Here is a 26562-nt window from a genome sequence, read left to right as displayed (position 1 = left end):
GACTTCATTACTTAGAAGCTTGGCTTCCTAAAAGTATTGCAGATGCTTGCAATAACCTTTTGTAATCCCTCAGCTCTCTTTGCATTTCATTCTATTTTAATAAGTTCAGATTTTTCATTGGACTTACTTAAATTTCTGTTTATAAATTTTCCATGTTAAGAGCAGTTTTCTTGGATCTTTTAAGCAGAATTCCGTAGCAGTCTGAAAATGTTCAACTGCAAGTACAGTCAGATAATTTGCCCACTGACATCTGTTCAGCAGCATAATTTTACTCAGCTACAAGTGACATATTTAATTAACTGAGACATTTCAAATAGAATTTGATAGCTTCCCAGCCCAGTATCTCCAAACTTACTACTGACTGAAAATATGCCATCCTAGGAGTGCTATAGGGCCTAGGAAAAGTTAGTTTTATAAAAGGCAGTGCTGGGATTTTGAAAAATAATGCTTTAAAAACATAATGTCTGCCACTTGTTGTGGATTTTTTGGCTTTTTTTTAAGGTTGGGATTAAATGTGTGAGATGGTATTTTTTGTTTGGATTCAGATGTTTATTAATTTTTATTTATATTAAATAATAAGTTTCTTACATTTATTATAATATTTTATATATTACATTATACATATATTTATTATATAACTATATTTATTATTAAATACATTAGTTATTATTACATCATAATATAAATAATATATTTTATTGTTTATATTTATTTATGGTTGTATGTTTATACATTTATATATTTATATTATTTCTATTCATTTACATTAAATATTATATTTATTAGCTCACAAACTGTGAGCTCCATAGTAATCCACTCTAATAAGTTAAAAATTGAATTGTATCTCCATTTTTATAAGGCTTTTTAAGGATAAACTGTCTAATTAAGAAATAACACAAATTATTTTTACTTTTAACTTAACAACTAACTACTGTGTTCTACAGTTTTTTTATTTAACTACAGAATACTTCCTAAATTCATGAAGAAGGTAAAGAAGGACTAGTGTCTACTTTAAAACTTCTATCTTGTTTTATATATATAGTATTATATTTTAAAACTTTAATATCACATATTGTAAAACTACATTTTATAGTATGTGATATTACACATTTCTTTATATATATTATTATATTTTAAAACTTTAAACTCTATGTTTTATAGTATGTGATATTACACATTTTTATTCAAACTACACACTTATAATCTTAGTTTTATTATTCAATTTTTGAAGTTTTCTCTATGGCTTCAGGTGAAGTGTAGTGGTTTTGGGGGGTCAGTGTTAGTTAGTACAGAAAGTGTAAAATTCTCATCAAAAATCTACCCAGGGTTCCAACAACCTGTGATGTTTGTGCCTCTGAGCTCCTGAAACACCTCAGGGATCCTGGGCAGCCTTTCAAGCCTTGGGTTTGTTCAGGGCCTCCTGAATCTGCAGCTCCAGCTCTGCCCTGGGCAGGCAGGGTCAGGATGTCACAAAAAGCTCTTCGGTTACCTTGTATAAGTTTTAGTGGAAGCACAACACTGGGAATGTGCTTTCCATCAGCAGCCACAGCACTGCCGTGTGAGGAGCAGATCCATGGAGGGGCAGCCTTCCAGAAGCTTCCAGGGAGCTCCAGAGCAGTGTCAGTCTTTAGTCCAGCCCAGGCCAACCCAGAATTCTCACAGAGATGGGTCTGGGCTCAGCCTGCAGGGTGGCAGAGCAATTCCTGCTGATCCCTGCCCAGACACTGCACCATTCCTGCTGATCCCTGCCACAGACACTGCACCATTCCTGCTGATCCCTGCCCCAGACACTGCACCGTTCCTGCTGATCCCTGCCCAGACACTGCACCATTCCTGCTGATCCCTGCCCCGGACACTGCACCATTCCTGCTGATCTGTGCCCAGACACTGCACCATTCCTGCTGATCTGTGCCCAGACACTGCACCATTCCTGCTGATCCCTGCCCAGACACTGCACCATTCCTGCTGATCTGTGCCCAGACACTGCACCGTTCCTGCTGATCCCTGCCCCGGACACTGCACCATTCCTGCTGATCTGTGCCCAGACACTGCACCATTCCTGCTGATCTGTGCCCTGACACTGCACCATTCCTGCTGATCCCTGCCCCAGACACTGCACCATTCCTGCTGATCTGTGCCCAGACACTGCACCATTCCTGCTGATCTGTGCCCTGACACTGCACCATTCCTGCTCATCCCTGCCCAGACACGGCACCATTCCTGCTGATCCCTGCCCCGGACACTGCACCATTCCTGCTGATCCCTGCCCCGGACACTGCACCATTCCTGCTGATCCCTGCCCAGACACTGCACCATTCCTGCTGATCCCTGCCCAGACACTGCACCATTCCTGCTGATCTGTGCCCAGACACTGCACCATTCCTGCTGATCTGTGCCCAGACACTGCACCATTCCTGCTGATCCCTGCCCAGACACTGCACCATTCCTGCTGATCCCTGCCCCAGACACTGCAGAGGAGCAGGAGTTGTGGTTATTTCACTTTTGGCGCATTGCTGCAGGGTTTCACTGCAGCCACCTCCATTACCTGAAACTGAAACCACTCAATGCAGCTCGAGCAGTAAAGTCTCCCCAAAGCAGGCAACCCACACGCTTTGCCTAAATCTACAGAATTGTGTTTTCCCATCAAAAATCCATTAGCCAGTAAGCACCAGCACTTCTCTGTTGCTGACAGCAGTTTGTGGCTTGTGTTATTATGGACCCTTTCCTGAAATGTTTGCTTTTCATGGCACCCAGCCCAGCTGACCCAGTGACAGGATTTCTGTTCATCCAGCACACAGGGAAGCTCAGGGAGCTGATCTGAAATATTCCTCACAAGAACAGCTCCAGGAGAGGTGCTGTAAGCTCTGGGATATCAGAACTGCACAGTGAAAGGCAGTCAGGAGGTCTTTGAGGTTAACATGGGAATGCTGGGACTCCAGGTGTGAGTTTGGCTTTTGGGATGTGTGAGGTTGATCAGCTCCATTCTGTGATGGTGTTCACAGGGGTCTGAGAATGAGGGAAGAGACAAGGATCTGACTCCATGTTTCAGAAGGCTTGATTTATTATTTTAATATATATATTACATTAAAACTATACTAAAACAATAGAAGAAAGGATTTCATCAGAAGGCTGGCTAAGAAAAGAAAAAGAAGGAATGAATAACAAAAGCTTGTGTCTCAGACAGAGTCTGAGCCAGCTGACTGTGATTGGCCATTAATTAGAAACAACCACATGAGACCAATCCCAGATGCACCTGTTGCATTCCACAGCAGCAGATAATCAATGTTTACATTTTGTTCCTGAGGCCTCCCAGCTTCTCAGGAGAAAAAATCCTAAGGAAAGGATTTTTCAGAAAATATCATGGCTACACCATTCAAAGTCCATGGAAGAGCTGCCATTCTCTCTCCTGCTGAAGTTTTGCTGTGTGGAGACACAGTGAACCTTGCTGGTCCTCCTTTGACTCCCTCACACATTCCCTGTGTGTTGTTTCTTCCCTCAATGCCCATCTGAGGTGTAGCGTCACCTAAAGCCATCCCATTGGGGACACCCTGGACATCTTGACCAAGTTTAAGCCATTTTAGGGAAATAACTTGTTACCCATCTATTTTGTTGGAAAATTTTTATTTACCTTCTTCATGCTTTCCCCACACACTGGTTAGCAGTAGTCTCTTCATTAACATTTTGGAGCTAGAGTGATAAATAAATGCTGGAGTTTTGGCAGGTAAATGGTGACATAAATGTGACAGTGAGTGATGGAAGTGGGGTGTGCACAGAGGACCCAGAACAGCAGAGGAGGCACCAACGAGATGGATTTAATTTCAATCTTTGCCCATTGGAATTTGGAGCTCATGGATTCTTTGCCCAGCAGCCAGGAAAGCAGAAATCTCTCAATCCCTGGGTGATGGCCAGCCAGGGAGCTGTGTTCTGTTCCTCCCCAGCTGCTCAGGTTTGTTGGCTCACACTGTTGGGTTTTCTGCGCGCTGCCACCACATGCAGTGACAAGTTATGAGCACTGGGTGCTTGGGGGCTTTAAAAGGAGGATTTATCCCTCTTGTCTCCTGTTCCCAGCAGGCCAGGGAGCAGCTAAGGATGGGAGTGCCTGTTCCCACACTTGTTCCTGTCCAGGGATCACCCAGAGCACGGATCTCACTGCAGCATGTGTTTGTCAGAACTGGTTCTCACTGTGCCAGGCACTGTTCCACCCATTCCAGGGGATATATTTCAACATGGACTCCAATAGGCACAGGATTACATGGATTTCTGCATCAAAAGGACTGGATGCAAGCACAAAGACGTATTTTGCAAATCAAGTGTATGATCTACTCAAATTGTCTATCTCCAGGCCATGTGAAATAGGCTGCAGGCTACAACCATAGAGCTACTATTGAAACCTGGGATGCTTGGTTGATTTCCCAGCTATTACAGTTTTATTTTACTCCCTTCTTTGCCTCTGAATTGTTGTGCTAATTAAGCTCACGAATTTCAATCTCTCAGGTTCTTCAATTATGACATTGCAGCCCCTCTGTGGCAGCACACTGGAGTGTGGCAGATAGGATATTATGAAGTGGAGACATTCAATGGGAAAATGTCCAAAAGCAGTTCAAATCACTTAAGATAATTAAACAAGGGAAAGAATGTGGTGTGTTTAGAGAATATGAGATGGTTTTGTGAATAGAATAGTGTTAGGTACCCGTGCATGGGAAACTCATTACCCATGCTGAACTCATTTTTTACATTGTAATGAGAGAGAAGAATTGAAAAACACCTCTGTGAACATCACCTTTGTGAGTGCTTGCACTGAGACCACCCCAGCAGAGGCAGCAGGTTCAACAGGCTTGTTTATTCCTCTGGATGTACCTGGGAAAAAATGCAGCAATTGAAGAAATAACAAATAATTTCAGTGTAAAGGTCAAAATGACCTCAATTGAGATACTTCAGAATTAATGGAGTAGGCTGGTGTCAGCAGGCAGAATAAATGACATTTTATAACTGCCTGTTCACCATCCTGCTTCAGGCTCTTCACCTCCCCCAGATGTAGCAAAGGTTTCAAATGCATTGCCAGAGGGGTTTTAATAAGAGTTTGTATAACAGAGTGAGGCAGTGCTTGAGTGGGGAGAAAACAGGCACTTGATCATTGGGAAAAAATTCTGAATAAGGGTCAGGGTGTGTGTGACAGCATCCCTGAGGGGAAAGGAGGAGCACAGCCACACCTGAGCCAGCCCTGCACCACCTCTGTGGCACTGATGCCATCCTTTACAGAGCCACAGGGATATTCAGTGTTCTCCCAAACAGCAGTTCCTACAGCAGTGACTGCACAGAGCTGTGAATCAAAGGCAGGGGGGAGCAGGAGATCAGCCTGCAGAGCGCACAGAGAGTTCTGTTCCTCTCCAGAGGTCAGCAGGGCACTGCCCCTTCTCTACACTGCTGAGAAACCAGGTAACCAAAGGGGGGCATCCCTGTGATGCTGGACCCCAGGGTCTGCTCCTGCTGAGATGATTGATGCTGGGATTTTTCCTGAGTAGCACTGACATGAAGAATGCACAGCTCTTGTCCTTTTTTATACCCTGATACTCTGTACTTGGTGCCTGGATGGCTGAAGGACAATTGAGTAATAATCTGCACTTTTGTGCATTAATAATAATAATAATCTGCATTTAGATCACTGTGTAAATGAAAGATGTACCAAGAAGGAGAGCATTTGTCTCAGCTGGTGAGAGAAGTGGGCTAGGAAGAGCTAGAAAAGGCTGGATTTTGGGAAATGCATCATGACAGTGACATCTGTTGGACTGCAAAGTGGCCTCCCCTGGAAGGTGGTGGGATCAGAACTGCTCCTGACATTTGCAGCTCAGTGGGGCAGAGCCTGGTTTGATCCATGGCACACTTGGCTTCCAGGAGGCCCTTGCTATGATCCACTGGATTTTTTCCATCTCTGGCTCCCGTGACTGTCTGTCTGACTCTCCCTGGGTGATGAAATATCATTATAACCTTTTGAAATAATATATTGGTGCCTGGAGAGCAGAGACTGATTTTCCCATTTGCAAGTGAGAGGCAGTGTGTTAAATTACCACTCCTGTCATTAAATGGATTGAGGGAGAAAAATCTGATGTGCTTGAACCAGGACATTTTTCCCCTCCCCAAACAAACCACCTCAGATTTCACCTTGTGGGGGGCCAGGAAGGTGAGGATTAGAAGTTTAAATAAAATTCATCATATTCTCTGAGGCTTAGGTTCCTTGCTTGACACCTGAAAATGTTTCAGCAGGTCTGACATGGAAGCTTTCTGCCGATTTACAGAGGATGAGGGAGCCTGTGCTGTGTCTGTCAGTTTATCTTTCTGGGCCATGGAAGCTCCTGCTTGTTCATTTGGCTCTGGGAAATTTGATGCTGAACAGCCTGGTGTAGTGGAAGGTGTCTGTGCCCGTGGCAGGGGGTGGAACTGGATGGGCTTTGCATTCCCTTCCTTCCCAAACCACCCTGTGATTCTGTGAAATGTGAAAAAATCACTGTGCTGATAAACACCGCGACCAAGTGTGTAAGTGATTGTGCTCAGGAATTGTATCTCTGGATCATCAATAAGAAAGTTGTAATGTTGTTCCAGCTGATTTTTAAAAATCACATCAACCAGCCGATGCAGTTCTTCATAGCATTTGTTTCTGTCTTTCATGCAGGGCAAAGTATTGATAATCATCTGGTACTGCTGAGCATTGTAGCTGGCAACATTTGAAACTCCAGACATGGTGATGAATTGCTCTATGATATATTAATGTTATTTTGATCCCTGCTCTTTCTGAATTACATTGATCCAATTAGGTTAAGTAGCTTGCCATCTAAATTAATTTACTTTCCTCTATTAATCTCCTTTACTCTGGGTCAAAACCAGAAATGTAAATCAATCCATTGTATTGCATATCTTGGGGGGGTGGGAGGGTAATTAAATTACCTGATAGATACATATGCTGGATTGATTGTTTGCTGTGTTGAACATTATTGCCATGATTGGAAAGTGAGGTGGTGCACACTCAGTAGTGGAATTTGAGTGCTTGTTACACTTAATTTTCATAACCTGTCAGGAAATGCATTGGTGTCCCTGGGTACCAACCCAGTGTGGTGGTGTTCACAGGGGTCCCAGCATGAGGGAAGAGATGAGAATCTTGACTCCATGTTTCAGAAGGCTGATTTATTATTTTATGATATATATTATGTTAAAAGAAAATTATATGCTAAAACTGTACTAAAAGAATAGAAGAAAGGGTTTCATCAGAAGGATTGAAAGGAATACAAAGGAAAGGAATGATAACAAAATCTTGCGACTGACCAGAGAGTCTGAGCCAGCTGACTGTGATTGGCCATTAATTAAAAACAACCACATGAGACCAATCCCAGATGCACCTGTTGCATTCCACGGCAGCAGATAATTATTGTTTTTCTTCTCCTCTGAGGCCTCTCAGCTTCCCAGGAGAAAAAATCCTAGCAAAAGGATTTTCCATAAAACATGTCTGTGACAGCCCTACACAGCCAGCCACATAGCTTTTAGGATAGTGGACATTTTGCAGGTGGGGATAAAGGCTCCTTCCTCTGCCAGGAGCTGCTGGACTCCCCGGCAGCATCTCAGAGGGGCTCACCCTGTGGCTGTGGGAAACCTTCCCTGCTCAGTGTCAGGCTGGCACAGCAGGGCAGGGGCAGCAGAGCAGATGTCCCAGCACTGATGGCTGAGGTACCAGTGGAAGGAGGGTTGGTGCAGAGCCCTGCAAAGCTCTCTTCTTTTCCCAGTGCCATGTGAAATTTCTGTGGTTTGACATCATGGAATCACAGAATGGTTTGGGTTGGGAGGGACCTAAAATCTCATTTAGTTCCACCCCTGCCATGGCAGGGACACCTCCCACTGTCCCAGGTGCTCCAGCCTGGCCTTGGGCACTGCCAGGGATCCAGGGGCAGCCACAGCTCTGTGTGCCACACTGGGACATTCCTTTGCTTCCCTGAGGTCAGTCCCACAGTGGGATCCCATCATCTTGGTGCTCTCACCAGTCCTTTACATTTCACACTGGGAATTCGTCGTTGACATCAGAAATTTGTTTACCTGCTACGTTTCCTCACTTTATTGGGAAGAACTTTCCATGGAAGACTCAAACAAAAATAAAGCTCTGATGTGAGGGAATGAGATCCAATCCAGTGGCTGGAAACTGAGTGTTGGCACAGTTAAAACAGATACTAAGTGCAGTGGGTTTAGGTTGGGTTTAGTTAAAATCCTGCCAGGTTTGTGATAGCTCCATCTTCATGGGAGATCAAGGCAAGGGCTCTTTACAGCGGGAAAATGGATCTGGTTCCTTCCCTGTCATAGTAGCAGACGATGAATTTGTGTCAGATGACCCCCGTAATGGGGCAGGGCAGGCTGGTGATCACAAATCCCTTCTGGTGTTCAAACCTACGGATCTATGAAGTATTTTCTAAATCTGTGCCTCAGAGCAGAATGAACAGCAGCGGAAAGGTCACCTTTATCATCATTGCTGTCAAACACCTTGCAAACAGCAGAGCACAAAGCAAGTTGCTCAATCACTTTGCCCTTCTGCTACATCTGTTACCCGTACCTGTACTTTTGTCCCATCAAATGAAACTCACTCCCCTGTCCTGGATGGAATCCCATTTCCAAAAGCTGCACAGTGAAGCTCTGTTGGCTTCAGCAATAGGATCTTGCCTTTACAAAGGCAATTAATGCCTGCCAAGTGCACCAGTGAGCAGTGTTAGATAAATAATGATAATTGTGAAAGCAGCTGCTCTTTGTCATGATGAGACGGCAGGAAACAGAGAGGGACTTTTTGCAAGAGAGTGCGGTGACAGGACAAGGGGAATGGCTCCAAACTGGCACTGGGTGGGTTTGGATGGGATTTTGGGAATTAGGAATTGTTCCCTGGGAAGGTGTGCAGGGCCTGGGTGCCCAGAGCAGCTGGGGCTGCCCCTGGATGGAGCATCCAAGGGATATTGGATGGAGCTCTGAGCACCCTGGGATGGTGGAAGGTGTCCCTGCCCATAGCAGGGGTGGCACTGGAATATCTCAAAGGTCTCTTTCCACCCAAACCATTCCATGAGTGTTGGGTACAGCCCCCTCTGCTCCTGGCAGGGTTTGTGGGGGCTACAGGCACAAGAGGTGGGATCACCACTGCAGTCAGTGTCTTCTGAGGCCCCATGGTGTCCCTGGGGAGCTGCTTGGTGGGATTTAGTATTGTGCATCTAAATCCACATGAGATGTTTGGTTGGGCACCCAGATCCTGCTGTGGGTGTGGTGCTTGCCTGAGATCCATTCCTACAAACCCACCAAATGCTGCAGTGTTTTAACATCTCATATCTATTAATATGGTAATATTTCCCACAAGCTGAAAAATTTAAAAGTTAAATGTGAGAATCTCTGCTTGAGTGCTCACTAGATTTTTTTTGCCTTGCCACTTCCTTATTTTCTTTTTTTCCTTTTCTTTTTTGTTTTTGGTCTTGTTTCATTCTTTTTTTTTTCCTACCTCAAGATAGAGGCTGGGTTTCTTTTTTCTTTTAAAGCTGGGTTTTCTCCACAGTAAGTGTTTGTAGAGCTCCTAGCACAACCAGATCCTGATGGAGCCACTGGATATTAATGTGCTGCAAATTAATCAGTAATGAAAATTAAATGTGTGTTTATGCTCCATTTATAATGTTTATGCAAACACAAGAAATACGTTCCCCAACTGTGTAATGGCTCCCACCACAATATCTGCAAGGATGCAGCATTTACCAGCTTTTAAATAAAATTAAGGGCCTGCTTTGTTCAAATTGACAACCCAAGGGAGAAACACCTCTAAGAAGTGGGACTGAATGAACATTGTGAAACACAGAGCCAGGGATTTTTGATATTCTACATTCTCCAGTTTTCTGAAGGTGATGGTGGCATTTATCTCCTGGCTCCTTCTGTATTGTGCTTTTGCAGCTCACCAGAAATTTTGTCAAAATTCAAGGGTGTTTGTGATGAGGAGCACAACTCAAGACCTGCACTAGGAGTAAATGTGAATGACTGTTCCTCCTCCAGGCTCTGTCGGAAATGCTCTTTAGATAAGGAGTTGAAACAGATCAATAGCAGCACTTGTTTTTGTTTTAAAGAGGCAGATGCCTGAGTTGAGTTCCCTACAAAAAGAGAAGTTTCTGTGGTTGTCACACATGTGCCCCTGCCTGGGGATTCCTAGAAAATGACAATTTCAAGTCCAAATTTTTTATCTCCTTGCCAAAGGCAGGAGGGGAAGTGTGGAGGGAATGGGAACAAACTGCCTCGTCCCAGACATGATCCTGCAGAGTCTCCTGTGAAGTCATTGAATTTCCATTTGTGAATATCCTTTCAGATGAGCAGGGTAAATCCAGTGCTGTAAATTCTGTGGTGTTCATGCTGTGTTTTCCCTGGAGAGTCAATAGGAGGAGTTTGCTTCACTCACCAAGTGTTGAATTAGTCTTTGGGTGGTCACTTGCTGATGAATACACCAGATTAGATGGAAAAATAAGGAGCACAGGGAAAACATTTTCCTTTTCAACAAACCACCATTACTTAACAATACCCTAAACCCCAGATCTCCCTAGATTTAACCTAAAATGTGTTGAAAATCACATGGAAGATTCAGCACTGAAATGTGCTGGCACAAAGTCCTCATTTGGAAGAGAAAACAGTCTGGAAACTTGTAGTCTATTCACAATTACCACAGGAAATGTTCGTGTCCTGCAGCTTCAATATTTGGAGTTCCATTTTCCCTTATTCCCTGTAGCCGTTGAATCCTTAATGCCTGGCTTTGATCCTTATCTCAAACAGAACCACTGAAGCATAAATTCAAGGTGAGGTGGCCTCAATGTTCCCTGTGCTGTGTTTTTTTCCAGGGGCCTGCTGGCCAGAGGCTTCACAGAGACCCATTACCTGCAGGATGGCACTGACGTGGTTCTCACACGCAACCGCACGGTAAGGCTGGGCTGTCCTGGGTAATTCATCCCTAAAATCCAAAATATCCTCTGCCAGGATCTGAGCCCTGGGATGAAACAGCTCAACATGAAGCTTTTTTTGTTTTTTTTTTACTGTTGCCTTCAGTGTCTTTGTGCCTGCTCTGATCCTACACATGAATTTTTAGAGGCAGCCTTGAAAGGCAAGCTCTGGGGTTTGAACCACGTGGCTTTTAACATTTGTGAGGTTTTTTTCAGCTTCTTGGAAATAGACTCATTAAAATGTGATAATTATGGCAGATCAGTTATGGAGAAAAGGCCTGGTTCTGTTTGGGGAAAAAAACCCCTGAATATGTGATTTCCAGAGGACAAAAGTTCATGTCAGAGGTTGGAAGGCTTGGGTGTCTTTCCTCACTGGGGAGGCCATGGGGAGGGTGTTGGTTGGGTTTTTTTTTTAAATCCAGGCCATAAGTGTGTTGTGGATGTACTTTATACTTGTATTTGTGTGTGTGTATGTGTATATTTGTATGCATGTATAAATATGGATCTATACAAAATATGGCTTGTTAAAAGAAGCAGTTAAAAGTGCTTTTTACAAATAACAACCCCTTAAGGCAGGAATGCATTTTGTCCTCTGACAGCATGAATGCCTTAATTAGAAATAATGCAGCAAGTCATTTTAATTACAAAGCTTATCTTTTATCTGCCTAAGTTCCATAAAGTATTTGCTCTATTATGGTATTTACTCACTGCCACTGTCAGCAGAGACACCATGCTTTGTGTTCCCATCCAGAACAGGCTTTGCTGGGATCAGGGGAAGGAATTATTTCTCTGCATAACATCTTACTTCTGAAGAAGCATCTTCATTATAGCTGCAGACACCCCAAGTAAAGCAATCATTTCAAAAGATTTCAGGGCTTTCATTTTTCTGGGTGCTCATATCTCCTTCCAAATCAGCTCAGGTGAAAATAGTCATTTGTTTTGGGAGCAGGAAGGCTGCAGAGACTCCTGAAGGAAGTAAAAGGAAATAAATGAAACACATGAGTCTTTCAGAGATTTACCTGAGTTAACAGGAGTATGTGTACAGCTAATGACAGGTTTTCCTTGCTAAAATACGATATCTGTTAGCAAAATGGCAAAGTAAGTCATGATTAGTAATGACAGTGCATTTTGCTGCCTAAAAAAGAGAGCTCAGTGCATTCATTTTTCATTAAATGCTGCAGTAAAGTTGAGAAAAGACAAGACTCTGATTTTATTTTTATATCTCTTCTTCACTGAGGACATCAATACAGTCTGGATCTGAAACCAAATCCAATTTTCCATTGAGAAGTTGCTTAGTCAAATTCTGCCTGGAGGTCAAGGCAGGTTTGTGGAGCTGTCTCTTGGGCAGTTCTCTAGCACAGAGTCAGTGTCTAGGTTATTTCTCAATTTATAGCACCTGGAAAGTTGTCAAAACCTGCTATTTATTAAATGATCTCAAGCAAGGGTAGAGTACTGTTTGAAGTATGATGGATCAGCCTTTGGTGATTATTTGTTTTTAAGGGGTCACCCATTTTATATACTAGTTTGCAGGAATAAAAAGATTTGATAGCAGAAAAAAGTCCTGCAATTCAGTGGAATTACTGAGCTAGAAATCAATTTTCTCCCAGTCCTGTTGCAGGCCATGCTCTGATAAGTTTACATTTTCGATATTGAACTTTGGCATCACATTGCTGGATCTCAGAGAAATTGTGAAATGGTCCACAGCCAGGAGCTGAGAGTTAATAAAATGACAAGTTGTATGTGGAGAGGGAAAGAAATCAGGGCCTTTGCCATAATTCACTCTTAGATAAAGAGAGCTGGACCACAGCAGCAGCTGTGTGGGGTGAGATATTGGCTCCCTCCCCGTTCCACTGGGCTCAGCTCAGGTGATGCTCAGACCCAAAAATTTCTTTCTCAGGAGCTCTGAACTTCACCTCCTGCTTGCTTTAAGCAATGAGAATAAACCTATTTTATTTTTGCTTTTAGCATATAAAAGATTCAGTGCTGGAGTAGGAGGGGCATTGATTTTTCTTCTATCATGGATGCATGGAACTGATAACACCGAAATAAAGTGAAATAGTGCACCCACACTGAAAGTTTGACATCCATAGCAATTGTGACTGAAGTGATCACCCCAAAAAATTCAATCTATGATTCCCTCCCTTCTATTGTGGCTTTATCTTTGCTAATGTGTTACTGACTCTTCATGAGGATTGATGATAAAAATACCCAAGAGTAAAACACTTCTCACCCTGTTTCTGTCATTTCTTCCACTGACAAAAGCCACTGAGATTTGTGTCTACAAAGTCAGAGCTGGCTGCTCTGTGTTCACTTGCTCGTGCTGGAAATCAAACAAACATTTTCCCTGGCATAAACTTATTTACAGAAAATTGCTCTTTGAATAATTCCATCTTTCCCAGACTGTGGCTTTCTTCACCAAAATCAAGGTGCTTTTTAGAAATCTGCTGTGAGTGAAAACCGTGCCCCAGCCTGGAAAGGTTAATTAATGCAATAATGAACCAAGCCATGAGAGGCACAGGGAGGTGACTGGAGTGCTGCAGCCCTGATAACTTCCCTCTGCACTAATCAGATGGGAGCCTTGCACAGCAGAGTTCTCACTTTCCAGGTGCTATTGAGAATGCAATATAACCTTTAGTCAACAATAAAATTAGCCTTGATTCCAGACAGATATGTGCATGAGCTTAGAAACCCTCTTTTGTGGGTGCCTTTTGCAAGCAGTGGATTATTAAAGAAATATAATAACCTAGGCACAAAATGAAATTGGACTGTTGTCTCTCAAAATAGAAGCCCTCCTTTATTCTTGGTTGTTTTTAATAACGTGCAGCTACTTGGTTGGCTGTTTCAATAAAAAAATTTCCTTTCCAACCTCTTTCCCTTCCCCTTCATTTACTTTATGATTTATTTTTATTTTTTAAGTTCTGGGTTTGGGATTGGCTTTGTTATATTTCTCTTTTTACATACCTACCTCCTATAGGGATACACAGATTTACTAAGAATAAAATTATTAAATATAATAGTAATTTATATTTAATTAATTAAATATAAAAGTAAAATTAATTAAATATAATTAAATATAAATAAATATAAATATTTCAATTAAAAATTAAATAAAAACATCTTTCTTTTTCTATAGAAAGCAGTAAAATTAAATATAAATAAATATAATAAATATTTTAATTAAAAATTAAATAAAACCATCTTTCTTTTTCTATAGAAAGCAGTAAAATGCAGTAGCTGATTTGTTAATCTGATTATTTTATAAAATGTTAATATAAATAATATAAAACTATTAAAATAATACAAATAATACAAAACTATTAAAATAATATAAATCATATAAAATATTAAAATAATATAAATAATATAAAATATTAGAATAATATAAAATATTATCAAATGTTCCATATTTTAGCTTTAAATAAATAGCACAGGAAAAGGGGGTCAGTCATACAAATCTAACGTTATTGACCCTTCACAAAATAAGAATACAGAACCAAACACAAAACCTCCTATAACTTGTTGAGGTTTAGGAGCACCCAAGGTTTCCTTTTAGGACTGTTTGGCGGTTAAGCACAGAGAATATTTGGTGGGACAGGCAAATTGCTGTCAGTGAGATTCTGAATGCTGTGGCCTGAAAGTGATGATCACCTTGAACTGAAAGGGCTGGAACCCCGGGAGCAAGGAGGATTTGTGACCAGTGAAACGTTTTCTCCCCCTGCACAGGGTCACTGCTTCTACCACGGCCACGTCCAGGGCTTCCCCGGCTCCTCCGTCAGCCTCAGCACCTGCTCAGGACTCAGGTGAGCCCAGATTTCAGCACTGTTGGAGCTCCTGAGAGCTTGGCTTGGCTTCTGATGCTTGAAGCAATATTGGGGAAGGGGTGGAACCCAGGAGGGGCTGAGGGAGCTGGGGAGGGCTCAGCTGGAGAAAAGGGGGATCAGGGGGGACCTCGGGCTCTGCTCCAGGGAACAGGGACAGGAGCAGAGGGAACAGCTTCAGGGTGGATTTTGGGAACAAATTCCTCATGGAAAGGTTTGTCCAGGCCTGGCACAGCTGCCCGGGGCAGTTTGGAGTCCCCATCCCTGGAGGGATTTAAAATCCAAGTGGATGTGGCACTTGGGGACATGGGGCAGTGGTGGCCTTGGCAGTGCTGGGAATGGTTGGACTCAGTCATCTTAGAGGGCTTCTCCAACAGAAATAATTCCATGATTCCATCTCTTTTTCAAATGTTGGATGAATCCCTACAAATCATTCTCCCTCTAGTTGCTCTGAGGAGAAAAAGCTAAAGAATGAATAACACAATTTTGGGGGGTTTTCCAAGAGCCATCCCTCCTCTCCTGCTGCCCATCCCTCTCTGTGCCCATTCCTTGTCACATTTTCATCCTGGCAGTGCCCAATGCCTTTCCAGGCCTCTTTGTCCTCACAACTGTTCCAGCACTGCTCTGCCAGCTGTGGAATCACTCATTGTCCAGCAGCCTCAGCACTGGAGAGGTGGCTTTAGAAATCAGGGACTCAGAGATTCTGTGATACAGAATATACATGGCTGTGGAGCTCAGTAATTGTGTTTATGGCAGGTAGGATGCTCAGCTTTTGGATTTCAGCTGCTTGTTACCAGCAGAGTAGCAGATTCCTGTTGCTGAAAATCCAACCTTTTCCAGTCGGACAAAGGAATGGGCTGACAAAATTGCACGTTCACAACAGACACAGTTCAGGAAACAATTATCTTTCTTACTTGGACAATCAGAGACTGGTATTTACTCACAGAGCTGTTCCAAATCACAGTAATTAACTGTAAATTTGCTCTAGGTTCTCCCTGGAAAACCCAGTTTTCCTGTCAGATTTCCAGCTGTCTCAGCCTTTTCTGGGTTTAATTTATCTACAAACAGCAGGAGTAGCTGGAATCTTTTCCCCTTGGTTTTGCATTTTGTGCAGTAGTGGCATTGTCAAGGCTTCTGTAAGGGAGCTGTGGGACAGACAGCAGCAGAGAGAGCAGAGTTTGATCCCAGCACCCCTCTCCCACTGGGAATGACCCATTTGCTGTAGTGGATGGGATTCCTTTGGCTCCTTCCCACACAGAGAGGGGCTTTATGGGTGCTTCACTATGGATCCAGCATCTGACAAAAGCTTAATAATCCCCTTGCATGAACAGTCAGCATTTACCTGTCATTCTTGGTATAAAATATATTCAGAATTTAAAACTGTTTATGAAAAATCCAATGCAGAGCTCTCAGTATTTAGTTAAAGGATCACAATGCTGCAAGCTCCCCAGGGAAAATTTGTACCTCATGGGACAGGGTCTGCATTGATGTTCTTGTTCCAGAGCTACCTGGAAATTATTCCCTCTCAAGAGAAAATGCCCTTCTCCACATTAGAAGTCTTTGATTTCTTCTCCAAAGTGCTCTCTTTGCAATGTGGAGCTCCCAGAGTCCTTTCCCAGCTTCGGGTGGTTCAGACATGTCAGGACAGCCGATGCTGGCAGGGACGTTGTCGTGGCCCTGTTGCAGACAAGTCCCCAAAGTGCAAGCTGACAGGATTGGGCTCCTTCTCTGCAGCACCTTTCCCAGTGCAAAACTGCAGAAATTTCCTTTGCAGTGCATTTGTTCTAGTAGGAGATCAGATGAGGAGAAATCTCAGTTTCTGTGCCCGTTTCACTGCTCAGATTGATAAACAGAGTGTCCATGGGTGGGAACGGTTTGTGATAAGAGTTCTGTGCCTTTTGATTCACTCCACCAAACCTGTTTCACAGCCCAACAACTATGGGTTTCTCAGGGTCTGGATTGAAGGCACTTGAGACACTAGTTCATGTTTGGACTCAGGTGTTTGTTATTTCTTGTTTGTGAAACAGCCTCACAACTGTGACTTTGGTAGCCTTTCATTAGAAGGCACAAAATGGCTAATTATCTTTTGTTATATGGTCTTTTAAGATTAGACTATTCAATTAAGAAATGATACTTAGATTATTTTCTTTTTTAACTCAATAACTGATCTCTTGAAGCCTGTAATGTGGACTTTTCTGTCCAATTACAAAACACTACCCAAACTTACAAAGAAGGAAGAAGAAGATGAAGAAGAACAACCTACTTCTGCCCTAAAACCTCGATCTTGTTTCATATTTATTTTTATATTCTAAAACCCCAAACTCTGAGTTTTCTACCTTGTGATATTATATACTTCTAACCAACCACACACTAGTAATTTTAGTGTTATCAGTCAATTTTTGAAGCCTTCTCCAGAACCTCAGGTCAATTGTAGTGTTCTTTTGTGGGTCTGTGCCTTTCAGCACAGAAAGTTTAACATTCTCAGCATCCAGGATTCCAACAAACAACCAACAGCAACAATTCCCAGACAGAATAACTCCCAGATATTGCCAGTGCTTGATCACAGAGACACAGAATGGTTTGGGTTGGAGGGACCTGGAAGCTCATCCAGCTCCACCCCTGCCATGGGCAGGGACACCTTCCACTGTCCCAGGGTGCTGCAAAAGAAGCAAAGTCCACAAGAACTTTTTTGCTTTCTTTGCTGGCAGCTTTGCTGGCTTGAAAGAATAGATCTGGGTAGGATTGGAGAGGATGGGGTGGGATGGGATGGGATGGGATAGGATAGGATAGGATAGGATAGGATAGGATAGGATAGGACAGGACAGGACAGGACAGGACAGGACAGGACAGGACAGGATAGGATAGGATAGGATAGGATAGGATAGGATAGGATAGGATAGGATAGGATAGGATAGGATAGGATAGGATAGGATGGAATGGGATAGGATAGGATGGGATGGGATAGGATAGGATAGGATAGGATAGGATAGGATAGGATAGGATAGGATAGGATAGGATAGGATAGGATAGGATAGGATAGGATAGGATAGGATGGGATGGGATAGGATAGGACAGGACAGGATAGGATAGGATAGGATAGGATAGGATAGGATAGGATAGGATAGGACAGGATAATGTACTTGCCCCCAGCTTGCTGGAGCAGGCACTCTTGTTTTTCCATGACAAAGACTCCAAGCTGCAGGAGCAGAGACATAAAGTTCTGTGTGGCCATGGAGCCCCAGGTGGGGACAGTCCCTGGAGCAGCCCCTTCACTTTCAGCAGCTGTTGGAAGGGAGGCCAGGTCTCGTTTTCAGGGTCTGTTCCTGGCTTTGTGACAGTTTCTAAGTGAATCAGACAAATCTCTCTGTCTCGGTTTCTCCATCTGTGAAATCCATTTAATGATTCTTACCTACCTCACACAGCTGCTGCGTGGGGCTGGGGTTCAAGTGCCTGAAAAATAATGTAATGAGAGGAAGTGCATGCTGTCAGCCCTCTGAAATCCTGGAGAACCAGGATCTTCCCCCTCCCACCAGACAGGCACCCTGGGCATTGTTCCAGGTGTGGATAGGTTGGGGCTGTGCATTTCCCCCCAGACCAGCAGAGTTCATTAAAAGACATGAAACTACTCATAAAGAATAGGTCCCACATTTCAGTGTGCTCTGAAGCCTGAGTGCTCAGCAGCAGTCAGAGAAGCAAAAAGGATCATAGGAATTACTGAGACAGAAATAGAGGATAAAACAAGAATCCTCATTACCACTTTATAAATCCACAGTGGGCTCATATCTTGAGTGCTGCATGCAGTTCTTGTTTCCCCCTCCCCTGCTCCATCTCAGAAGAGGAAGAAGCAGCAATATATCCAGAAAAGGTACAGAGAAGGGCAAAAACTGTGATCAAAGGTGTGGAGCAGCTTTTATCCAAAGAGAGAAAATAGACCAGGATTTGTCACTTTTGAAAGGCGATGACGGAGAAAAGGAGCATGATGAAACAAGGGTGAATGTCACAATGCAGAGGGGACAATCACTGAGTATTCGTCATAACCTCAAAATTAGGAGACATCAGCTGAAACTTTTGAGAGCAAAGGAAAGCACCTTTTTTATTCACATAACGAAGCTGGAGCTGTCACAGGTGGGTGCCAGTGGATCACTGACAGTGTCAATGGATTCCAAAAGGAGGTGACAATTTGGGGAGGGGAGCTCAGGAAGGGCTGTCAGACCCTGAAATGACCCTGGCACTGCTGCTCTCAGGGCTGGAGCTGCTTGTTCTGCTCTTATCTCTCACCCTGAGCTCCTGCTGATGGCCAAGGCCAGAGAGGAGCTGCTGAGTGGAGGAACCTTGCCCTGACCTCAAGGTCTCCCCTCCACATGGCTGAGCAGTTGAGATGTGGTTTTAGCTCCTGAGCATTTCATTATTGTTCTGTGATGGGGAAGAATTGTGTGAAATCTGAATACTGAGGTTAGTCTGCTTTGAGTTTCTCAGGCAGGCAGAGGGGTGAAAGATGAAGAGGAGAGAGGAGGAGGAGGAGGAGGCTCAGCTCTCTCAAACTCACATTTTCCAGCTCTGTTCCACCCTCACACACATAACATTTGAGCTCCTCACCTCACGTAGGAGCACAATGGCAGAAATAGTGGGATTGGCACTGAGAGCTGCCTGAAATGCAGGTCAGAGGAGGATATAATCATGCCTTAATCTGCATCCTGCTGGCTCCTCTGAGGAGGAGGAGCTGAACGGCAGAGAGGGCTCAGGAAATGCTGAGTGCACGGAAAGGGAACAATGGCTAATCAGGGTTTCTGGGTGTCCATCTGGATCAGAAAGGCAGTTAGACTGTCAGAGCTTGTGGGAAGGTGAAGGTACAACAGAGCTGAGCCATTTCCTTCCTGTCCTCAGGAAATACCCTTCTGTTTATCCAGCTTGGAGGCTCTTCAAGTTTTTAAAGCAAAAAAAATTGGCCTGTGGCCACCGCTCGCATCTTCTGTGATAAATTTGTTTAGACTTGAATGATTTTTTTTTCATGATTACTTTCCCTGTGAGTGCTGAATGCACCCAAAACTGCAGCCTGGAGAAGGGCACAAACCTCCTTGGGCAGGGGCTGGCAGAGGACTCTGCCATGGAAATGTGCAGCTACAGGAGCATCTGCAGTGACCTCCTGGATGGGGGGAGCTTGAGAGGTGCTCCCAAAAACTCCTCAGGGTAGACATTTCCCAGGAAGCCTTTTCCTTCTGAAACCCCAAAATGCATTTGAATATTCTCAGATGTTTTACCCAGTTGTTAGGTGATTGACCCAGTGACACATACAGAAAGTGTTCATTCATTGTCCAGCCTCATCAGCAGCTGAAAGATGCAATGTCCACAGGGACAGGGATGGGGAGAAGGCCCCAGGATGGAATTGATGCTCATTTTCACTCATTTTTACTGGGATTACAGAGTTATGGTACCCAAGCCTGCCAATACCATTTTTCAGATGGTCTGGCTGAACTCACTGCATCCCAGACACAGCCAGCTGAAGAGGGGATTTAAATGTGACACTCCAGACATCAACTATTGAAAAAAGAAATGGAAGTAGGAAACCAGTGAGAAAAAGAAATGTAAATTCCTCACGACTCCTCAAGCAGCATTTCCCCACAGAAGAGGAGATTTCATCCAAAAGTTAAGTTAGGAGAAAATCCCTGTTGAGAAAAGCACTGGTTTGGATGTGAGCTTTCCCCCCATACTTTTCTGCAGAGCTTTTAGCTCGTATAAACATCCTGCATGGTTTGTAATTTATCTGACCAGGAAGCTCCTGGAGGATTCTGAGCTCAGCATTAAAAACCATTCACTTTCTGGGGTTTCATGGCTTCTGTTTCATGGCTGCCTGTGCCAGGGGAGCAGCTCCTGGCTCAGGGTCACCTCTGTGCTGAGATGAGCATCACATCCAGCCTTTGAGCACGGTGTGCACAGGGATCACTGCCAGGACAGGGATGAGGGATGATCCCTCCCAGGTGTTTGAACTCCTTTAACCACTCTGCTGCCGGCATTTAGTGAGATGTACAAGTTGGAATCTTCTTGTCCTGTCTCTGTTTGCTGCAGGGTGCTATGAAGTGTGCTCACTAAATTGGTACCCATGCTAATGCCTCTTTCCTTCTTCACTTTCCTTTCCTTTCCTTTCCTTTCCTTTCCTTTCCTTTCCTTTCCTTTCCTTTCCTTTCCTTTCCTTTCCTTTCCTTTCCTTTCCTTTCCTTTCCTTTCCTTTCCTTTCCTTTCCTTCCCTTCCCTTCCCTTCCCTTCCCTTCCCTTCCCTTCCCTTCCCTTCCCTTCCCTTCCCTTCCCTTCCCTTCCCTTCCCTTCCCTTCCCTTCCCTTCCCTTCCCTTCCCTTCCCTTCCCTTCCCTTTCCCCTTTCCCCTTTCCCCTTTCCCCTTTCCCCTTTCCCCTTTCCCCTTTCCCTTTTCCCTTTTCCCCTTTCCCCTTTCCCCTTTCCCCTTCCCTGAAGCTTTCTTTCCTTGAAATTTCCTTTCCTTTCCTTGAAATTTCCTTCTTCCCTTTCTCTTCCCCACCCCCACATGTGACCCTTTCTCTGACAGCACAGTTCCTGTTCCTTGCAGCCCAAATGCAGGACATTAAATCACATTTTCTCCCCCCCATCCAAGTAACTCCTTGCTGGAATTCCAGGAATCAGAGCTGCAGCTCGATGTGCATCCACCCTGGACAGATCTGTCCTGCACTGGGAAAGGATGAGGTGTGTGCTGCAGGAGGCTCTGGCCATCATTCCATTTTAGAGAATTTATTTTCAGGTCCATGAAAGGCCCTGGCTGGAGTGGAGGCTGTGTGAGTGATGATGTGTGTGTGTGAGAACACCTCCACCACTCCTGGGAGATGTGGAACCAGTGGTGCTACTGCTTCCACCCCTTGCAGAGGCTGCCCTTGGCTGATTGGGGTCAGATTTGTTATTTTAATAGAATCCTGCTGTGCACTGTAGTAGGATAATGGCATTGTTTGTCTTTCCTATTGTGCTCTTCATCAATAGATATTTTTTTTTCCTGTGGACACTAAAATTTCCTCTGTTTTAGAGGTGAGGAGTTGTTGCACAAAGAGGTGACCAGGGCCAGAGACAGGAGCACATCTGCCTCCAGATTCCTGTTCTCTGTATTTCCCAGTCCCTTAAAGCTAAAGAATGACCAGACCATTTGAAAAATATCTAAATATCAGCTCTATTAGAAAAACAGTCAATAGATCATCCTGCTCATTTACCCCCACAGTATCCATCTGCAACTTATTAAAACAGCCTAAAAGTGAAGCCCTCATTCACCACCTCGTTTTTCTTCCCCTTTTGTTTGTTTGCCTGCTTACTTGCCTGGGAATTTGTTATGCAGAGCCCTGGGAATGTAGAATGTACAATAAAAATAAATAAAAATAAATAAAAATGCCCTCTTGGGTGCGCAGCTCACCCCTGTTGAGCAGCCCTGCCCTCCGGGGTCACAGGGCTCCAATTCTGGAACCTTCTCACCCAAAACTCCTTGAAATCCATGAAGAGCTGTGGGATCAGCCCCTGTCCTTGGGGAGCTGTGACACTGATTGTGGAATGAGGGACCTGGAGGTTTTCAGGTGGCACAGGAGCCCTGCAGTGTCTGTGGGCAGGACAGGCTTTATGTGAATATTCAGCGTGTGAGCAGGACTGCCCTCTAATTAATTTCTCACCAACTCAGGACATCTGCATTCCTCTGCCAGTGGAAATAGAGCTTTTGATTTTTATTGTTTAGAAAGGAGTATAACTTTGAGCTTCATTAAAACCAAATGTTTAATTGCACTCACAGATCTCAGGTTTATCAATTTACTTAATTTCCCCTGTACAGTGCAGCAGAATAATATATAATAGTTTCATATAGTGCTGTCCCAGCCAAGTTTTGCTTCAGCATCACAATTTCTCAGACAAGTATGTGTTGATGGTTTATGTTGGCAGGACCTTTGCTTCTGCTGACAAGTTGGAAAAGAAAAATCCCATTTATATTTTGAGATTTCCTAAAGCCTGTTGATTTATGAAATACGACTGGCCTCGCTTTGGGTTTTGTTTTGGTTTTCCTTTTTAAGAGGGGAAAAGAAAAAAAAATTCTATTTGATTTTATCGACAGTTTAAAAAGTGGAATTATTCCATTAAATCGCCTTTCCCCGATTGAGAGGTTCCTGGCAACGTGGAATTCTGTGGGATCTCAGCACCTCAGGATGGAGGTGCAGAGAGGCCGAGACCACCCTTGGGGGGCTCGGGAATCCTGGAATGTTGCCAGAAGTGTCTGGTGGCAGGACTTTGATCCTACACAGGAGATGAGACCTGTATGAGGACTGGGAGGAATTCACTGGGTGAATGGTGAAGGGATAAGTTAGTTAAAGTGTAAAACACAGGGTTTAGGATTTTGGTACAGGGGGGTCTAAAGAAGTAAGATGGAGGAATTGGGGCGTGTCCTGTTCTTCTTCTTCTTCTTCTTGGCCTCCATCTTCTGTGGTGATGGTGGCACTTTGGGATTGGTTATTACTAAAAGTGCACCGGTTAATAAGGGTAGAAGGTATTGGGGAGAAATGATAAATATTGTACACGTAGCTTAGGGTATAAAGATAAGTGACCACCCGGGGGCTTCGGGAGTGTGCCCATGGCTGACTTGCTGTGCAGACCTCTGTCGGGCTGAAAGAAAATCTTTTAGATAAACAATTAATAAACACCAAGACCGAGACAAGATCAGAAGTCTCTCCTCGTCCTTTGAAGCGTCGGCTCTTCAAGGCCATCCCTGGGCCTTTCCAGGCCACCTAAACAGCTCACAGAAAACCTTACAGAATTCTGTGAGTTTTAATTTCTGTTTGGGGCGGGGAGAGCTCTCCCACCTCCCACAGGCATTCCCAGGTGCCCACAGGGCTCGGGAGGGAGGAGAGGAGGCCGAGCCCCGCGGGTTTCTGGGGGTGCTTGGGCTGGTGCTGAGCCCAGGCGCAGTGCAGAGCCGGCGCCAGGTTTGAGCCAGGCCCAGGAGCACCCTGGAGCTGCTCCCAGGTGGGCTGCAGCCTGGCAGCTGCTGTCTGCAGTGCTCTGGGGTGGAGATTTCCCCTCCCTCTCTGCTACCAGCGATGGACGAGACACAGGGAGAATTTCAGCTAGGTTGGGGCTGTCTCCTGGCTTTCCTGCCTGCCTCTTTTGTAAATCTGTCTGACATCCCAGCATCTGTAGGTTTGGGACCGAGGAAAACCCAGAATTGAACACCTGACACTAAAATTTGAATAGTTCATATTGCTTTTTTCCCCCCTTGAACATTTATAATCCTGGGAATTCTGGTGGTCCTTTGTCTGATAGAAATCCCACAGTTGGTTTTAAGGACTTGCTGAAATCTCTTTGGGGTTCTTGGTGTAATTTTTCATTGGGGATCTGTAGTTTAGTGTGCCATTTGCCACAGTGGGAAACACAACATTGTTTAGCATTAATGGCTGCTGAAAAATAGAAAAGTTTCTGGGAACATGGGCTCACTCAGGAGTGTGGGGGATCCCTGCTGAAGGGGGAGACACAGAAATGCTGGAGGAGCAACAGAAGCTTCTGGGAGACACCTAAGGAGAGTGCAAGGAACCAGTAGCTAGAGATTTATTTTATTTGCCTCAAATTCTCAGTCCTGAATTACTGGTGGGTATTGTTCACACACACAAAAAATAAAAAGGAAAGGAACCATAACTCTTGACTCGTTACATTTTTAAGGTGCTGTGCTTGGCACTGCACAATGGGGGAAAAAATGCAATTGTAGGAAAAGAAAATTAGTCAAAACCAGAGAGCTGGCCAAGAAAATTCATATTTGATATTCATTATCTTATTATAGATGGTCGCAAGCCAAGTACTGATATCCTGTAGGCAGCACTCAAGGGATAAGTGTGCTTTAAATGAAAAGTCTGGTTTTCTTTCTGCCAAATCTGCAGATTTTCCTTCTCCTGGGATTGCTCCAAAGGCAAACTGGTCCTTAAGGGCCCATGCTTCCCTTGGGATGGGAATCAGACTGGTGTGCTCAGGAAAAACCCAAATTAATCATTCTGGGATCTGATCATTTGTCCATACCCTCAGCAGCTAAAGGAAATGAGGGGTAAAGAAATGGTTATTTAATTCTCTTTAAAGAAATGGTTATTTAGTTCTTTTTAAAGAAATAGTTATTTAGTTCTTTCAGACATAAGGGATACATTGTGGCATTGATGTGGCCCGTTTTGGATATGAACTCCTGAAAACAAGATGCTCACTTTAAAATGTTTAAAAAAATGGAGAACTCTACTCAGGATACAACTAAGTCTCTCCCTTTGTAGTGTAAGTAATTAAAGAAAATTGTTCAAGCTTCTAATTTTGAAAGTGAATGTCCTAAGAAGGGCAGATTTAGCATTAAAAATAAACCCCTGCATGCTTTTCTGTTGTTTCTGAGTTGTCAACACAGGGAGCTGGTCAGGCTGGCCCATTTCAAACAGTGACTAATGGACTCCTGCCTCCAAAATTAAATGATTAATTGCACCAGGCCAAGACAACAATCCTTATTTGATTGTGCTGATTACAGGGCTGCTGGTTTTTGGAGCAAAGCGAATGTTTTGTCCTCATTTCCTCAATCCTCCAAGGAGTGAGGCAGCTCTGACAATAATTCAGAGCTGTGAGGTTACTGAAATCAGGGGTGACCTGCCCGAGGTGTCCCATGTGTCAGGAGGGCTGTTGGGATCTGGCTGGAGCTGCTGGGATAAATCAGCCCTGATCTGGGATAAATCTCCCAGCCCTGATTCATCACTCCCAGCTGCTGGGGGATGGCTGGACCTGTCTCACCTGCTCTGCCAAGGGGGCTGAGGGAGCTGCAGATGAATTATCAGACCCTGAGCCTTGGTTCAGGGCAGTAAAACAGGCTCCTGGACAGATTTTGATATCCTGGCTTGCCAGGCTGCTTTTTTCTCTTGGACTTTTGGCTGTTCCAGTCACCAGGAAAATGTCTGTTGGCTTGGTGTTAATGGTGCTCTGAAGCAAAATTGTGCAGCAAACTTGGAATTAGTACTTCAGGTAATTTGTCAGCAGACCAAAGACTTGGAGTTTCTTCATCCTATCTTTCTAATAATAGGATAACTAAGGTAGCTTTTTCCTCATAATTATAATTTTATTTTTAAATCAGTCTTCAGTCTTCATTAACCTGCTTTTGGGTCCTTTTTCTCCTATTTTATCCTTCTTTGTAACTGTCTGGAAAATTGTACAGCAACACTGCTCTCACAATGGTTGTTTTATTTTACCTTTATCGCAGCAGAGACAGAAATAAAAAGGGCAGACACTTCTAAACCTCCAAAAAGACACAGTAGGACAATAAAGTCACCCCATTCCTTGTCCCAGGTCCCCCTGGAGCCTTCTCCTCTCCAGGTGAGCCCCCCCAGCTCTCCCAGCCTTTCCCATTTTCAGCCTTTTGTCACCCTTGCTTTGCTGTGGCATCTGGGCAGGACCCAGCACAAGGACCCTCTTTCTTTCCTCTCACAGGCTGTAGCTTAAAGAGCTCAGCAAGAGAGCTTTCAGTGCCAAATCTGTGGGTTCCTCAGGGAGCAGGTGGCATTGCTGTCCAAATTATTCTTTTGGGCAGTAAAATGAGCGAAACAGGAACCAAATCTTCCTGTGTCTGAGCTTCCCTCTGCTGCCCTGCTGTGCAATATTTAATAATCCATCCTGACACCACGAGGCCTCTTTGATCTGGCAGGGTTTGGTTTAGCAGCTCTAATGGAGCTGCAGACTGGAATGGATGTTTTCCCACTGTACCTTCCTTCCCAAAGACTTTCTCTT

General features: G+C 44.1%; 1 protein-coding gene across 1 annotated transcript in view; it reads left to right on the top strand.

The window, feature by feature from the left end:
- Positions 1-26562, top strand: part of ADAM12 (ADAM metallopeptidase domain 12) — a 189041-nt gene that overhangs the window by 97336 nt on the left and 65143 nt on the right. The window contains exons 4-5 of the mRNA XM_058811008.1: positions 10875-10953; positions 14697-14773. Coding sequence (XP_058666991.1) covers positions 10875-10953; positions 14697-14773 — 156 coding nt within the window. The remainder of the gene's footprint in view (positions 1-10874; positions 10954-14696; positions 14774-26562) is intronic.

This window comes from Ammospiza caudacuta, chromosome 9 (assembly GCF_027887145.1).
Source record: "Ammospiza caudacuta isolate bAmmCau1 chromosome 9, bAmmCau1.pri, whole genome shotgun sequence".
Lineage (NCBI taxonomy): Eukaryota > Metazoa > Chordata > Aves > Passeriformes > Passerellidae > Ammospiza > Ammospiza caudacuta.
This window is presented reverse-complemented; position numbering and strand designations above follow the sequence as displayed.